The sequence below is a fragment of the Mustela lutreola genome, chromosome 14 (assembly GCF_030435805.1).
Source record: "Mustela lutreola isolate mMusLut2 chromosome 14, mMusLut2.pri, whole genome shotgun sequence".
NCBI classification, from domain to species: domain Eukaryota; kingdom Metazoa; phylum Chordata; class Mammalia; order Carnivora; family Mustelidae; genus Mustela; species Mustela lutreola.
The window spans coordinates 5,541,668-5,559,024 of record NC_081303.1 but is presented as its reverse complement, the minus strand read 5'-3'; the positions used below and the strand labels follow the sequence as shown (position 1 = coordinate 5,559,024).

The 17,357-nt window shown below is 51.6% G+C and overlaps 1 protein-coding gene across 3 annotated transcripts in view; it reads left to right on the top strand.

Annotated features, from left to right (window-relative positions):
• The window catches only part of STYXL2 (serine/threonine/tyrosine interacting like 2), a 59,792-nt gene extending 45,855 nt beyond the window's left edge, over positions 1–13,937 (top strand). For all 3 annotated transcript variants that reach the window (XM_059146208.1, XM_059146209.1, XM_059146206.1), the window contains 3 exons: positions 446–677; positions 2,595–2,812; positions 8,444–13,937. In XM_059146208.1, the coding sequence (XP_059002191.1) occupies positions 446–677; positions 2,595–2,812; positions 8,444–11,265 (3,272 nt within the window). In that variant the 3' untranslated portion in view covers positions 11,266–13,937. The remainder of the gene's footprint in view (positions 1–445; positions 678–2,594; positions 2,813–8,443) is intronic.
• Positions 13,938–17,357: the final 3,420 nt, after the last annotated feature.

Below are 17,357 nucleotides of genomic sequence, written 5' to 3'. Positions count from 1 at the left end.
GCATTCCGAATGTAAAGGAGTCAAACTAATAAAGTGAATTCTGTTGTGAAAGAATGCCATTGATTCATTTGGTAAGTGCTTCTGGTTTCTACGGAGCACTGTGGGAGCTGTAGGTGTGAATCAGACCTACAACGACAGAAGGACCTTGCTCTAAGAAGTTCTAAGCCGGCTTTGGACAAATGCAGGAGGGAGTAAGGGAAACCAGTGTTCCTTCACCTCCACCTCTCTACCTGCACGGCTGCTGGTCCTGACCATAAGTGTCCGGACTGAGGCAGTGCCCCCCTCATGCATCCCCCCATCCCCTGGACTTTCATTCAGTCCTTCCTGGTATTTCACCCCGTGCCCGGAGTCCTAGCAGCAGACTGGCCAAGACCAGATTCTCCTGAGGAACAGGGAGGGCCACGGTATTCTTAACTCTAACGAGAGTGTTGCCTGCCTTCCCTAGAATTCAAGCCACGGGGGAGCAGAGCCGAGGGCGAGTGTCCAGGCATGCTGGAGTCGGCCGAGCAGCTGCTGGTGGAGGACCTGTACAACCGTGTCAGGGAGAAGATGGATGACACCAGCCTGTACAACACCCCCTGTGTCCTGGATTTACAGCGGGCCTTAGTCCAAGACCGCCAGGAAGCCCCCTGGAATGAGGTGGATGAAGTCTGGCCCAATGTCTTCATAGCAGAGAAGTGAGTCTGACCACAGTGGGCCATGCCCCTCTGTCCTACCCTCTTAATGCCTGAGAGAGGTGAAACTCCCTCCTCTTTAGGCAAAGTCCCAAGAGCTCCATCCAGCAAAGTGATGCTGTCTGATGGGACATTTGGAGCCAGTGATGATACTGGATTTTATATGTTATTACCAACCAATGAAAACTTTCACAATATAGTAAGGAGAAATAGGTAACAGATTATGTGTGTGTGTGTGTGTGTGTGTGTATATATATATATATATATATATATGCATATATATGTATACACACATACATATATAATATGATGCTAGTTGAGCAATATATAGATGTGTATATGCACTTTTGCACAGACAGCAGTCAGACACCAAATATGATAAAACGGTGATGATATTCTCTAGTAGACGGTTCTACAAGTGATTTTTATTTTCTTCTTTAGGTTTCTTTAGAATTGTACAGATTTCCTAGAGTAAACATTTGTTATTTGCATAACCAGAAAAAAATGTTATTTTTAAGAAGTTTGTTGAGTGGTTTTCAAAACAAAACGTGAAACAATTCACTCATGTCCTATTCCTAGAGGATCTTGCCCGTGTATAATTGGTACCATGAGGCTAGTTTGTGAGACTGATTTTTGCTGATCCATTGGCTACTTAATGAGATATTCTCTCTGCGTAGTTACTCTTACATGCAGAAGCAAAGGAGGAAATTTGGGGCCCCCATGGTGGCAGGCAGTCGGGAAGATCACTTTGGATGGTGGGGCTCATACTCCCCTGGGAGTAATGAGTTGCACAGACCTGATTCCTGGAGCTGGGCACCAAGTCCTAAGTGATCTCCAGCTCACTCTGTAGACCCAGAAACATTCCCATTGCGTTCACCAGGGACCCCAGACACCTCCATCTGCTTCAGAAGAAGCTCGACTTACTTTGCTGCAGCAAACAGAGCTCTCAACTAGAAACCAGAAACACCTGTCCTGGTTCAGTCTTTTTTTTTTTTTTTCTTTCAGTCTTGGGATGTCATAAAAGCTCTCAGGTTCATTTTTATAATCTTTGAATGGGAATGAAAAGTTACCCTGCCTACCTCTTCAGTTTATTATTAGGGATAAAGTCAAAGAATGCATGTAAAGGACTTCGGAAAGTATGGCAGGTCGGATCAACGTGAAGCATGTCCACTTTGATTATTACTCTTGTCTGCTACTTTTGTGTCTTGATGAATGTCCATTTCCAAGGCAAAGAATTTTATTTTTCTTAATATTGTGTTTATTTCACACAGAGAGATCACAAGTAGGCAGAGAGGCAGGCAGAGAGAGAGAGGAGGAAGCAGGCTCCCCGCTGAGCAGAGAGCCCGATGCGGGGCTCGATCCCAGGACCCTGAGATCATGACCTGAGCCGAAGGCAGCGGCTTAACCCACTGAGCCACCCAGGCGCCCCAAGGCAAAGAATTTTAAACCAGAGATCTCTAGACCAAAGATTTCCTGGCATATCAGTCTTGTTCTCCTCTTCATTCTACCCTCTCCTGCCCAGCTCCCTGTCCCAGCCCTCCCTGGCCCCCACTTTTTTTTAAGATTTTATGTATTTATTTGACAGACAGAGATCACAAGTAGGCAGAGAGGCAGGCCGAGAGAGAGAGAGAGAGAGAGAGAGGAGGAAGCAGGCTCCCCGCTGAGCAGAGAGCTCTATGTGGGGCTCGATCCCAGGACCCGAAGGCAGAGGCTTTAACACACTGAGCCGCCCAGGCGCCCCTCCCTGGCTCCTTTTTAGAACCACATTTGCAGTGAGCTCCAGACCCCAGACAGCAGAGAAGGAGGCACTCCCCAGCTCTGGCCTCCCTGACCCAGCCAAAACAGGCTCCCAGTGTCAGGGGTAATGGGTCTTTCTAGCTCGGACTCTGGCAGAAATTATCTCTGCTTCTCTTTCCCCAGGAGTGTAGCTGTGAACAAGGGAAGGCTGAAGAGGCTGGGAATCACTCACATTCTGAATGCCGCTCATGGCACCGGCGTCTACACTGGGCCCGAATTCTACACTGGCCTGGAGATTCAGTACTTGGGTGTGGAGGTGGATGACTTCCCCGAGGTGGACATCTCCCAGCATTTCCAGAAGGCTGCTGAGTTCCTTGATGAAGCCTTGCTGACCTACAGAGGTGAGGTGGCGGTGGGGGGGGGGGGGTTCTGCCTGCCCCGGGCTGCTAGAATTCCACAGGGGGAGAAGGGATTTTCTGTCTTAAGAAGGCTGTGGTCTCATTCTAAGAAGAGGGGAAAGGAAAGGACGATCATTCATGTTTTCAGTGATTACCGAGGGCCGAACACATGCCAAGCGCTGTTCTCGGTGCTGCGGTGAGAGGTACAGAAAAAGCTCCTGAACTCCGAATCTCACACTATAGTGAGGGCAGAGAAAATTGCAAAGAAAACTGTCAGAGAGTGACAAGAGTGATGCAGAGACCGACTAGGATGTTGTGTTGGAGTGACCAGCTAGCCCAGTTGAGAGGTCCTCTCCGAGAAGAGGACATTTAAGCGAGTGACAAGGAGGAACTCGCCATGGAAAAATCGGAGGAAGGGCGTCCCTAGCAAGGAGACGTGCCGACTGGTGCAGAGCTCCTACCGTAGAATAATCTCGGTGTGTGCGGGATCATGGGCTCATGCGGGCCAGCATGGTGGCTGAGGGTTAGAGAGGCAGGGGCCCCACCGTGCAGAAAGTGGAAGGGCAAAGTGAAGTAGCTGAGCCTCTGATCAGCCTTGGTCTGATCTACAGTTTAGAAAACTCTCTCTGGTCTTGGGAGACCATGGAAGTAGGAGGGTAGGAGTGGGAGCAAGGAGAGCTGTGCTAAGGCTGTGGCCGTCATCCAGGCTGGCCCAAGATGACCCACGACTCAGCCATAGAGTTGACAGGACACCTCAGTGGAGTCAGGCTGCAGCCCATGCCCTGGTTGGGGGTGACTGGGAGTTCAGGATCCACAGTCAGAAACCCCAGGCTTGAGTCCAGGCTTTGCTACATGATCTCCATTCCATGGAACCCCAGGCTGTTTCTCTCTCCAGGAGAGCCCCAGATTCCTTGTATATACAGCAAAGATAAAAGATATAATTTTTCTAACATCGCTGTGAGGACTAACATTTTATTTATTTTTTTATTAAGATTTTGACAGAGAGAACGCAAGTAGGCAGAGAGGCATGCAGAGAGGGAGTGGGGATGCAGGCTCCCCGCTGAGCAGAGAGACCAACATGCGGCTTGATCCCGGGACCCCGAGATCACAACCCCAGCCAGCTGAAGGCAGAGGCTTAACCCACTTAGCCACCCAGGTGCCCCAAGGACTAACTTTTTTTTTTTTTTTAAGATTTTATTTATTTATTTGACAGGCAGAGATCACAAGTAGGCAGAGAGGCAGGCAGAGAGAGAGGAGGAAGCAGGCTCCCCTCTAAGCAGAGAGCTGGTTGTGGGCCTCGATCCCAGGACCTGATCAGACTCAGATCATGACCTGAGCCGAAGGCAGGGGCTTAACCCACTGAGCCACCCAGGCATCGAGGACTAACATTTTAAAAGGCACCTAAAAGCTTACTTAGCGCAGCCCCTGGCACATCTATACATGTAAGCATATGTGTATATTTATAAATATATGTATGTATATCTATACATAGACTACTTTTATAGAAATATTTTTATTAAAATGAAATTTATAAATTTAGTATATATGTTACATATGTATATATATATATGAAAAAGTTTTCTTCTCTTTCAATGCCTACAAAAAAGCAACAGCCCTCAGTAAGAACACTAAGACGTACATAACATTGGATGGGGGGCAGTTCTGCTAGTGACTTACCTTAAGGACATGAGAAATACATCCGGAGATGTGCTTATAAGGTGTCACTGTGTGATTATTATACTGTGAGTGATCAGAAACACAAATGCAGATCGGTTAAGTCAATTTTGATATGGGCATAGATTAGAAAACTCAGCTGTCATTAAAAATGAAAATGGACCTTCGATTTGCTACCATGAGAGGATGATCATAATGGATTAAGTGAACAAAACTGAATGTGAAACAATATATACGGTTTGACACATTTTTATGGGGGGGAAACCCTACTTTAAAAAATACATTCCTTCTGACCAACGTGACTTGAGAGTCTGCGAATGCCAGCGGGGAGGCGCGGAGGAGCCCGGGCAGACGTGGCCCTGGCGGGTAGATCCGGCGCGGCCCCGAGTACGGTGACTGTCCCCAGAAGTGCGGACAGCAAGGGCCACGCAGTGGGAGAAGCTGCTGGGAGCGTAGAGGGAGGCGGCAGCAACAGGCTGGGTGAACGCGAGCTCTGCCCCCCAGGCCAGGAAGGGTCTCATCCGGGCTCGAGGAGGGCAGGGCAGCACACTCCAGGGAGGCCCCGGTGGGTGGCCCCGTGGCAGGAAGCAGGTGTGCAGGGCGGCCTGGCAAAAGCCCGTAGGGGGATGTGGGAGCCCACCCCGCACACCTGCTGGCGGTTGCTTTCAGCCTCCTTTCCCTCCCTGTGCCCTGCACCCCTGCTGCACAGGCAAAAGACTTTCTCTTTACTAGGGTTGCCTCCAGGGTATTTCCTACTCCTAGTCTGATGGTTGTCACCATCCCCAGAAATGACCGAGCCCCCCGCCCCACCCCGGCTTAGTTTCTGTCATTTCCTCTCCTCTGGGATGCTGTGGAGTCATTTCTTAAGGAAGAGAAAGGCAACACTAACACCTGGGCTGGGCGGTCTGTGTAGTAAAACAACGAAGCACAATGGAGGGGGTTACTTACATGTTACAAATGGGGAAACTGAGACCCATGAAAGGTTTCCTGACTTTGCCACTGTGTAATAATCAAGGGTCTCTGGGTTGCTAATAAGTAGAAACTGTCTCAAGCATTAATTAAAACACTACAAGAAAGTAGCCCAGGGTGGGAATGTGGTTCGAGGATCGTCTGAATGAGGACTAGGGAATTTCTGGACTCTTGGTTTCCATCTTCTCTTTTTTCCGCCTCAGACTGCGTGGCCCCTCCACAGGCCTGCAGGTAGACTGGCTAACTCCCTGCCTCTGTCCCATTTCCAAATCTCCTAGAGAGAAAATCTGCTTGGCAAAGACTCTGGCCCTTTGTCTACCCTGAATTCTATCCATAGTGGCAAGGTGGGGAGGGTCGATTCTAGGCAAGTACTTCTTGTTTTTCTCGCAAATGGAAAGAGGGAACGCTCTGGGGAAGACGAGAATCATGAATTGGGAGAATACAACCCAAAAGCCAACCGTGTAGAGGCATAATGAGCTCAGAAAGAGACCTTTCTTACTCAAGCCCAGCGCTCTCTCCACTAGCCATACCCTTCAAACTTAGAACAGAAGGACCACCTCTAGAGGGAACCTCCCTCCCGCATTCAGCCCTGCTGCTGATCAAAATGGTGACTGCAAATCAGGATAAGACCACCTTCCTCGAGCCATCTGACTGCTGTAAATTTTTTATCATAACCAAACAATTCCACAGATCGCCTCTGACTTGGATGTGCAAGGCGCCCCCCAGAGTTGTGCAGAGCACTATCTGTACAGTGTCCATGTGGCCTTGTGCCTCACAGAGGACAGACAGTCCGTCACCTGGGGTCTGGCCCCCCCACCCTCCCCCTTGTCCTCAGGCTGCCCCTGAGGCCCCACAGAGGAATCCCAGCATGCAGAAAATAGGGCACGGAAAAGCATGGCACCTCAACTGCGTCTCTGCCAGACTGAGTCCAAGGAGCATTTGCTGCCATGTCCTTGAGGCAGCTTGACTGCTTGTGCCTGGAGTGTCCTGTTGTGAGGTGGCCCAGTAATTCCACCTCCAAAGGAAGGAAGGCAGACTTTGGCACTGACAATACTAATTGGTGGCCTGGTCAGCCAGTTAAAGGGGGATCCTTGGTGAGGGACAGCTGAGCCCGGGGCTGGAGGTGGCAGGAAAGAGACAGTAGATCTGTAGATGAACCTGCATCAGCTTTATTCTGCCCACTCACCTCCCTCTATGGACTGCTGGCCTTTGGCAGCAATGCCATCCAGCACCATTGGGCCTCAGGTCCCTCCTACTCTTGCCTTGGTCTCCGACCTTCTGGGTGACAGACAAGGTCTTCAGTGATGCAAGACATACTAATAAAAGACACCCCCTGCCCATCCTGTATTGTTAGGTAGAACCCCCCAAAGATTTAACAAACATCCCCAAAGATGTCTGGGGCAGATAGATTGATGGCAGCCTGGAAGGAGGTGTCTTTGGTTCCAAGCTGCACTGTAAACAGCCGTTAGAATGAAGGTAGAGAAAGCATATTGTCCAGCTAATGAAGGATTCGAAGCAGAAGTGAGGCTAGGGGATAACCAATTGATTGAGTGCTATAGTCAAGACTTGGTAAAGTTTCCACTAGGCTCTAAGAACAGGTTATATTTACCAAAAATGTTAATAGGAATTTGTAAAGATATCCTTACATTTTAAAAATGCTACCAGAAAAAAGTGACACATGATGCAATAGCAGTTTTTTGAAAAACCTTTACAGGTTTCTGTTGATATAAAAGATAATCTTTGTCCATTTTAGGATGCACCCATCCATAGTGCTAGCTTAAATGGCATCAGTGAAGGCTCTGTGCCTAGAATGAGAATGGTGAGAGGCCTCCCTGACCCTGTGTGGGTCAGTCCAAACGTGAAATATATTTGCTCCATCCTGATACAGACTCCTAAGGTGCGGGGGGGGATAAATAAACTAATGAAAGTTTGACTTGCAAGTTTGGCCAGTATAGTAGTAGGAAACGAAAAAATGTCCGAATGATTGTAAGACCCGAAGTAGCCAGGAAGAGGGAAAAAAAATTAATAAAGAATACACTAGGGGTGCCTGCGTGGCTCAGTGGGTTAAAGCCTCTGCCTTCCGCTCAGGTCATGATCTCAGGGTCCTGGGATCGAGCCCCGCATCGGGCTCTCTGCTCCATGGGGAGTCTGCTACCCCCTCTCTCTCTGCCTGCCTCTCTGCCTACTTGTGATCTCTGTCAAATAAATAAATAAAATCTTTAAAAAAAAGAATATGTTAGTGATCCTCTAACATATTTATGTATAAAAAACACATAAAAAATATTTATGTATAAAAAACATTGTACAGATGTTTGTTATTGACCCCAGAATGTCCGAATGTCAGAAGAGGAGCATGGGTTGCTCATTACAGAAAGTTATACTTCACCCTAACATATAAAATAAGTTTCAAAAGAGTAGATTGATCTAAATAGGGAGTGAAAGGTATGTGTGTGAGTGCGTGTGTGGAATACTGAGCTCCCCGTCTCAGGAAGCATCCAGGCTCCACTGGATGGTGGATGGTCTACATCTAGGATGTTGTAAAGGGGATTCTCAGGTTTCCACTATGTCCGTGTGCTTTCCCCGACGGACAGTCCTGTGACTCATTCAACTTGGCCTCTTTTCTTTTCCTCTCTCTCCCCTTCTCCCCGATTCTTTCATTTCTCCTCCCACCGGTGCTCACGTTGACGGGAAGAAAGTCGAAATGCACTCCAGTGTTTCAAAAGTGGGGACACTTTTTGGTTCCCTTTCCCTGCCCCTCCTCCCTGCTTACGTTCAGGCAATGCCGGGGGATGCTTGCACCAGGGCAGGGCGCCTGTCCGCCCTCGCTGACACCTGCGATGGGGGCCAGTGACGCTTGTCCCTCAGGGCGCTGGAGCTCAGATGAATGCCAGAGGCTGGGCCCAGCACAGCTGAACAGTACTTCGTAACAGTATTTTAAAACCGCTAAGGAAGCCACGGTCTTACGTTGTTGTCCCTTGTGCCTTCTTCCAGGGAAGGTCCTGGTCAGCAGCGAGATGGGCATCAGCCGGTCCGCCGTGCTGGTGGTGGCCTACCTGATGATCTTCCACAGCATGGCCGTCCTGGAGGCCCTCATGACCGTGCGCCGGAAGCGTGCCATCTACCCCAACGACGGCTTCCTGAAGCAGCTCCGGGAGCTCAACGAGAAGCTGATGGAGGAGAGGGAGGAAGACTACGGTCAGGGAGGGGGCTCAGAGGAGGCCGAGGAGGGCGAGGACGCGGAGAGCATTGCCGGGGCCAGAGTGCGCACCCTCAGCGTGCAGGAGGAGGACGACACCACCAGCCGCCTGAGCGGCTCCTCCTGGGGGAAGGCCAGCCAGGCGTCCAAGCCCCTCACCCTCATTGACGAAGATGAGGAGGAGAAGCTGTTCGAGGAGTGGAAGAAGGGGCAGGGCCTCCCCACAGGCAGGGTCCCCCCGGGGGGAGATGACGGGCGGTCGGCCTCCAGCCAGGGTGGGGAGGAGCCCGAAGACGAGGACGTGGACCGGATGATCCAGGAGTGGCAGAGCCGGAACGAGAGGTACCAGGCAGAAGGGCATCGGACGTGGGGGAGGGAGGAGGAGGAGGCGGAGGCGGAGGCAGGCGATGGCCGCTCGTTCATGAGGAGAAGACGGAGGCACACCCTGAGTGAGAGCAGCACATCCGAGAGTGTCAGCAGCCACGACCTCCGGGTCCTGAAGCAGCAGCTGGAGACCAGCCGCCAGAGCCGAGGGGGGAGAGGCCGCTCTGACTCGGCGCCCACTGAGAGCACCTGGGACGTGTGGAGCCAGAGGCTGCTGGGGATTGAGAAGGAAGCCTCCCGTCGCTCTCAGTCCCGGAGCAAGAGGGCGGAGGTGGACGCCGGCTCGGAGGTGGGGAGCAGGGCGCGCGAGGACGGCGAGCAGAGCGTGTCTTCGGAGGCCAGCTCCTTCTCCAGCTTCTGTAGCCGGAACAGGGACAGGCTCACGGCCCTGGAAAGGTGGAAGATCAAGAGAATCCAGTTCGGATTTCACAAGAAAGAACTGGGCGCAGAAGACAGCAGCAGCGAGCAAGGTGCCGAGGAGGCAGAGAGCGAGGGGAGGAGCTCGGATGTCAGCCTGACGGCCTACCAGGCCTGGAAACTGAGGCACCAGAAGAAGGTGGGCAGTGAGAACAAGGAGGAGGTCGTGGAGCTCGGCAAGGGCGAGGACTCTGCCTCGGCCAAGAAGAGGCAGCGGCGGCTGGAGCTGCTGGAGCGGAGCCGGCGGACGTTGGAGGAGAGCCAGTCCATGGGAGGCTGGGAGACCGACTCGTCCGCCGCCGGCAGGAGCATCCCCCTGTCTGCCTTCTGGTCGGCAGCTCCGTCCGTCGGAGCTGATGACACAGCCTCCGTCCTCAGCACCCAGAGCCACAGCTCCCGCCCCTCTCAGGCTGGGAGCCATGCGGGGAGCTGCTTGGCCTCTCTCCCTGCCGCAGCGCTGCCTAACCTGCCCGTGGGGCCTGGAGACACCATCTCCATCGCCAGCATTCAGAACTGGATTGCCAATGTGGTCACCGAGACTCTGGCCCAGAAGCAGAACGAGGTGCTGCTGTTGTCCCGCTCACCATCGGTGGCCAGCATGAGGGTGGCACCGGTAGCCGGTGGCCGGGGGGATGACCAGGTCTCCCTGCTCAGTGGCCACAGTGGCTCCTCCCTGGGCAGCGGCCTGCTGCCTCAGAGCCAGCTGGGACCCAGCTCCGACACGCCGGCCCTGCTGTCCTCCCACACGGCGCTGGGCTCAAGGGCCCAAGGTCTCGGGAGCCGAGTCAGGGGGACCAGCAAGCCTGTCTATAGCCTCTTTGCCGACAACGTTGACCTAAAGGAGCTTGGCCGGAAGGAGAAGGAGATGCAGATGGAACTGAGGGAGAAGATGTCCGAGTACAAGATGGAGAAGCTGGCCTCGGACAACAAGCGGAGCTCCCTCTTCAAGAAGAAAAGGGCCAAGGACGATGAGGATGGCGGCGCGGGCGACGGGGACGAGGGCGCGGACAGTGCCGCCCGGAGCTTCCGGTACTCCTCCCGCAGTGACTCGCAGAAGCCTGAAGCAGACACCTCTTCGTCCCTGGCTGTGTCGGATCGCTGTGGAAGTGGAAGCCGGGCTGGCAGAGAGACGGAAGGCGGCATCGCTAAGTGGCTCAGCGGCCTCCGGACAGAGGACGAATCTCCTCCCCAGAGTGATTGGTCTGGAAGCTCCAGGGGGAGGTCCACCAGGTCTTCACTGCTCCGGGAAACGGAGTGCAAGTCCTCTAGCTACAAGTTCTCCAAATCGCAGTCGGAGGAACAGGACACGACCTCCTTCCGTGAGGCCAACGGCAACTCTGTAAGGAGCACTTCGCGGATGTCTTCCTCCTCCACCAGGGAGGGCGGAGAGATGCACAAGTTCTCCAGGTCGATGTTCAGTGAGACCTCAAGCTCCCGAGAGGAGAGCCCAGAGCCCTACTTCTTCCGCCGGACCCCCGAGCCCTCCGAAGGGGAAGAGTCCCCGGAAGCACAGCGTCCAAACTGGGCCAGGCCCAGGGACTGGGAAGATGTGGAAGAGTCGTCCAGCTCAGACTTTTCTGAATTCGGAGCCAAGAGGAAATTCACCCAGAGCTTCATGAGGTCTGAGGAAGAGGGAGAAAGAGAGAGGATGGAAAACAGAGAAGAAGGGAGGTTTGCTGCAGGGCGGCGGTCCCAGTATCGGAGAAGCACTGACAGGGAGGAGGAGGAAGAAATGGACGACGAAGCCGTCATTGCTGCCTGGAGACGCCGGCAGGAAGAGACCAGGACGAAGCTGCAGAGAAGGAGGGAGGAGTAACCCGGGCAAGGCAGGCCTGGGAGAGACGGAGAACGTGGGAAGAAGCCACACGGCTTAGCACGGGGCTCGGGGCACACCTGGCCTCCGCCCGTCAAGGGACAGGGATGTGGAGAGGCGCATACAGACGGGCAAAACCCAAATGAGAGGTACGAGGCAGCTCTGGAGGTGGAGAGGAGGAGGAGAGGCATCACGTGGGTCTGAATGATGGGCCAACTGACACCGAATTCTGTTGCCGCATGTCCTCTTATGGTTTGACCCTTCGCTTGTGTATCTCCTCCTGTTCAGCACTGACTGGAGAGGTGAGCTCACCACGACACCATAGCTCGTCAGAGATTCCAGGCTTACATCCAGGAAGACTGAATGCAGGACATGGTTCTGTTGGTGGAGGTTTTGTGAGACCCAGGAAATTTACCCTGTGGCAGGTCTCACCTCTCCTGGCAAAACTGAGTTCTGGTGGTTTCTTTGAAATGTTGGGGATCTCCATTAAAATGATATGTTGTCTGACATTTATCCTTCATTCTGGTCACTTTTAGCTCTTTGAACCCCCCTCAAAAGACACAGATGGTGATGATGAGTGAGCCTCGCCTTGTTTCGTAAATGCTGTGCCTTCGGACAAAACTACTATCATCACATTGAAACAGTGATCGAGTATCTCGTCTATGACGCAGTATAGTGGGAAGACATGAGGAGGACCCGAGAGAGTAACAGGGAATCAGAGGGAGATCAGGTTGTATTGTGGTGAGAGTGGTGAGGCGTGGGCAGAGATGGGGTCCCTCTGGAAGAGCAGAGGAAAAAAAAAACAAACTTTGGGGGCGCGGGTTGGGGGAGAAGAAACAAAGCCCAACACGAAGAGATGGCAGTGTGGTTCCATGAGATCTTGAGTCACCCTTGCTTTTCATCCCTTGGAGGATGGTTGGACCATGCAGTGGGCAGCCCACTGGATCCTTCCTGTGCTCTGGATGGGCTGAGTCAGTGAGAATGCTTTACCCTTTATTCCCAAGGTATGTCTGCCTTACAGAACACAGGTTGGGCTGCCGAAGCCAGCAGACATGTGTTAAACATCTTAAGACAAGCATTGGTGGACTGGTTTCTACAGTTCCTTTCAACACGCAGCACCTGGCATGATTTGAAAATAGGCATATGCCTTGAAGGGCTCCACGTTGTCTAGATGTCAGTGAGCCTTAGTCTCTGGTTTCCAGTGCTTGATAGAACATTCTCTTCATATGACATGACAGTATCTTCATATACCGCCAGGAAGAAGGCCAGTTGCTGCCCATTTCTGGGTGAGCTCAAGCCTTCCTCTCTCTTTTCACTCCCACGGGGAAATTTCTGGTGGAGGCACAATCAACTAGAAGGTTAATCTTCTGGATGGAGGAATGAGAATGTCCCAGGTACAACAGCTCTCTTTTTCTTTTCTGATCTTCTTAAGTTATCTTATAATTTAAGGTAAATACTTAGAGAGCCAGGGTCAGGGATGAATAGACCAAGTGAGTTGACAGGCGAGCTGAGCCCTAGCCATCCACAGGAGCCATGTAACTCAGGCCTCCATGTGTCTTGCTCTTTTTTAATATGAGTGAAAAATAAATAAGTTGATCTCAGCCACACAGATGTAGAAAAGAAATGTTTTAAAAACAAACTTAGTGGGGCACCTGGGTGGCTCAGTGGGTTAAAGCCTCTGCCTTCAGCTCAGGTCATGATCTCAGGGTCCTGGGATCGAGCCCCGCATCGGGCTCTCTGCTCCGCAGCGAAGCCTGCTTCCCTTCTTCTCTCTCTGCCTGCCTCTCTGCCTGCTTGTGATCTCTCTCTGTCAAATAAATAATAAAATCTTTAAAAAAAAAAAACAAACAAACAACTTAGTCACTCCCAACTTGTATCCCAACTGAGTGGATGTTGAACAAAATGCAAAGCATCTTAATTTTTCAAGAGTCACCTAGTCTTTCCCCGGCAGTGAATGTGAGCCTGGGGGGACACAGACCGAGGGGACCACCTGGCCTGCTTTTGGCTGCACTCGTAGGCTGAAGGACAGCAATCGCCCCTCATGGAGGAGCTCAGCTCACTAGAGGAAGAAACCAGAGAAGGGGCAGGGTCAAGCCCTGGAGAAAGGCCTTTGCTTGCTCTGTCTCCAAGGAGAGCGCCTCCAGGATCCTGCCTTCAGGGAGGTGTCTGTCTGGGAATTTGGGATTCTGAATTCAGCTTACTCCTGGAGTTTAGATTTTATTTCAGGAAACCACATCAGTAGAAATTTTATGTGATTTTTGATGAGCTTGAACAGATTTTAGAGTATTAGGATCACAACTATGACTTCTGAATTAGTGATCTGAATTAGTGATTCTGAATTAGTGATCAAGTATTTCAATCCAGGATGATGGGTTGCACTCCGGCCTTCCAGACTCACAGGGATGCCTTGTGTCTGTAAAGGTCCCAGTAGATGTCATGCCCCAGTTGGAAACTGATGAGCGTTTAATGCAGCAACTGTGCACAGTGGCATGGGCAGGGTTAAGGGGACGAGAAGGGAGGGAGAATAAAGCACCCAGGTCCTAGCAATGTGAGAGACGGAATACCACCCGAGAGCGGAAGGGACAGCGTGAGGGAGCTGTTTGTAGAGCCTGGCAAGAGCCACAGTCGTGGGCCGAGGGCCAGCAGAGGAGTTAGGGGGATGACTACCCCGACCTCTGTCTCCTTCTAGACTATTGCCGCTGCCTTTCTAACCAGTTTTGGCCTCACCTCTTGTCTATCTGGTCTAGAACCAAACTAATCTTCCCAAGGTTCACAATTCTGGTTCTTTGTATTCCTGTGCTTCAGAACTGTAGTGCTCCCCACTGCCCTGCAGTGCTCCCCACCGCCCGGGCAGTGATCTCATGCTAGTAACTTTCATGCCAGACCTAACTGGAAGCCAGCGAGAAGGGGAGCCCAGTGCTGGAGAGGAACAGAAAGCAGGGCAGAAGGGGCAGAGAATAGCCACAGAGATAGATATGTTGAAGTGGGAAGGCCGTGTCTGTGTCACCTCTGCAGTGATGTTCCAGATGACTGAGAACACGATGCACAGACCACAAGGTCGATCCGCTCTTAAGAATAATTAATGATTGAACAGGGTTTTAGCTGCACAGAACCAATTCACAGAGTCAGTAATTTTGTTATACAGGAAAGAAAGAAAAGACAGACCTACTCTGCGTCCTTCATCTAGTCCTGAGTTGTGTAGAATTTCCGAGGAGAAAAGCCCCACAGTAAGGGGAGATTAGTGTGCAGAAGGGACCCCACAAGAGTGGGAATCCTGCACAGAATTCTGGGGTGAGAAAGAGAGGAGAAGAGTTGGCCTCGAAGGTGAGGCCTTGGAGGGTAAATGAAAACCTGGAGACTGTGAAGAAATAAGGAATATGGGAAGCATGCCAGGACGAAACAGAGGGCACACCCGGATTAGGGTAATTCGAAGGGGAGGTCCATAAAGGGGTTATTTACGAAGGTGTCGGCGAGCGTAGACAGTGTGCACCCTAGGACCTGGGCTCACATCCCTGGGCCAAAGAGGCCAGCACATGGAGCTGTTCCAGGAGACCGAGAGACAGAGAGAGCTGGATGTGTGGGGAGGATGTCTCCCAAGAGCTGACATCTTTGGTCCAGGGGGCCAGGTTGACAGGACCCCATGGGGAAGGAGCCAGAGGACTTCAGCCTCCAGTCTCCTGCGTGGCTCCCCACGTCTCCTGTCTTGTTCCCCACAAACCAAATCCCAGAGGCACTGGCGTGCGCCCAGTCAGCCTCACGGTCACAGAGGTGGGGGGTCAGGGCCAGGCGTGGAGCTGGAGGCCAAGAGAAGATAGGCACAGCCAAGGCAAAATTTGGGGGCCAGCACACCAGCTATCCCATGACCTATTACTGTGAGGCTGGTTATAAGACTCTGCCTGTGGTGTCAGGAAAGTTACCAGAAAAAGGCTATGGATTTCTCCGGCCTCTCTGAAGCGTTCGCGCCTGGTGTGGCTGGGGAGCATTAGCAAGCGGGGACAGATGTGTGCAGGCTTCTCGGTCTTCCAGATCCTTCGGAAGAACGTCGTTCGTGGAAGTCACGTTTGTCCCCTCCCTGGCCCTCTTGCCTGCAGCCGGGCCCGGTAACCCCCGCCTGTTACATTTGCCCCCTTCGTCCTAGTCCTCTCATGGCTCCCAAAAACAAGCCCCTCCGCGCACCGCCTGGCTATTGCCGCTGCCTTTCTAACCAGTTTTGGCCTCACCTCTTGTCTATCTGGTCTAGAACCAAACTAATCTTCCCAAGGTTCACAATTCTGGTTCTTTGTATTCCTGTGCTTCAGAACTGTAGTGCTCCCCACTGCCCTGCAGTGCTCCCCACCGCCCGGGCAGTGACGCTTCAATCCCTTCAACGGCCATCAAGGGCTCCCTTATCCTGCATGTCCAGCCGTTGGTTGCTCCCCTTGTGGGCCACACCTCCCACCCTGTGTGAGCAGCCCACCGTTCCACACCCTCTACCGTGCTCCTCCCTAGGCTGTCCCCTCTGCCTCCGGCGCCCCACTGTGCCCTGCCACCTCACTGCAGTGGTCCCACCACCCTCCAAGCCTCTCCTCTGCTACTCACCCTCCTCCAGCTCCCCTGGCCACGCGAGTCTCTTCCTCCTCTGAAACCATGCAGCGTTTTGCTTGCACTTGTCTTTGATGCTTAGCCCAGTCTGGTCTTTATCATAGGAATTTGGTTCATAAGGATAAGAATGTCTTTTAGGATTATTATGGACTTATAATTAAATAAGATATAATTTTAACATACCTAGGCAGGTGATGGCACACTGTAGAATTTAGTAAGCTGTACATTGTTAGGAGTAATTCTATAATAACAATGTGACTACCGTTATAATTATTATAGACACTGTGCAGTAAAGTCTTTAAGAACACAGCTTTGGAATCCGACGGAAAAACAGCCGACACTGTATCAAGTGTTCACCATATTCCAGGCACGAAGCTCGGAGCTTCGGCATGGATTACCTACATCTTCTCCTCAAAAATCTTACCCTTTACCTTTTTACCCTTTTTTTTTTGTTTTTTTTTTTTAAGCCTGTGGTGTCCTAAACACAGCGAGAGCCACTGGAGAATCAGGAGAAATCAAGAGAGATGAGAACTTGTCCTCAAGGAGCTAATAATTTTATGAAGGGAGATAGGCAATAAAGAGGAATTTTGAATATTTAGAAGATTGTTTATCTGTTTTCCACTTGCCTGTCTGTCTCTCTACCTACTAAAATGCAAGCCCTGGGATGCCTGACGGGCTCAGTCAGTGGAACATGCAGCTCTTGATGGTGGGGTTGTGGGTTTGAGCCCCAATAGGGCATAGAGCTCACTAAAAAATAAAATAAAATGACAAAATGCAAGCCTGCAGTTCATGGATGTAGCCCCACATGTAGAAATCAAATCTAGGACAAAAGGTGCTCTTCACAACCTTGTGTTGTGGCTGGAGAGAGACCAGCCAGGTAACAGTGAAACAATGTTGTGTGTGGGGAGTGCTGCCGTCATACAGAGATCAGGAGACCGTCTCTGAGGAGCTGAAGCCGAAGCAATGAGACGGAGCCAGCCTGGTTAGGACCTCGAAGAATCCCCTGCAAAGGAACTGACAGAGACACTGGGTTTGGAGGGTGAAACCATGAAGGACCCGAGGCCATATGGCAACTCCAAGTTGAAGCCAAAATACAAATCGAGACCATCTGACTTCAGAGACTACACACAGCACAGAGTATGTGACATCTGTAAACTGCTTAGGACAATGCCTGGTCCATAATAAGTGCTCAGTAAGCATTTTATACACCCACGACTAGATGGTAAGTTTTGAAATCAATCTTGTTTTAAAAGCATAAAATTATTGATCAGCTACATAATTAATGATTCAGCATGGATCTTTTTAGGACCCAAAGAAGTCAGGGTGTTTCTGGCTACTTTCAGAGTGATCTTTTTCCCCCCGATGAGTGAGCAAGAGGGCTAGGCAGTGATAGTAGAGAGAATGTCCCAGGAACTCGAAGTTGGAGAGACTCCCAGAGGTCTGTGGGAGGCACAGCAGATCAGCCCCCCACTTGGGAGAGCAGCCCCCATTTTACTGGCACTACTGGGCCAGAG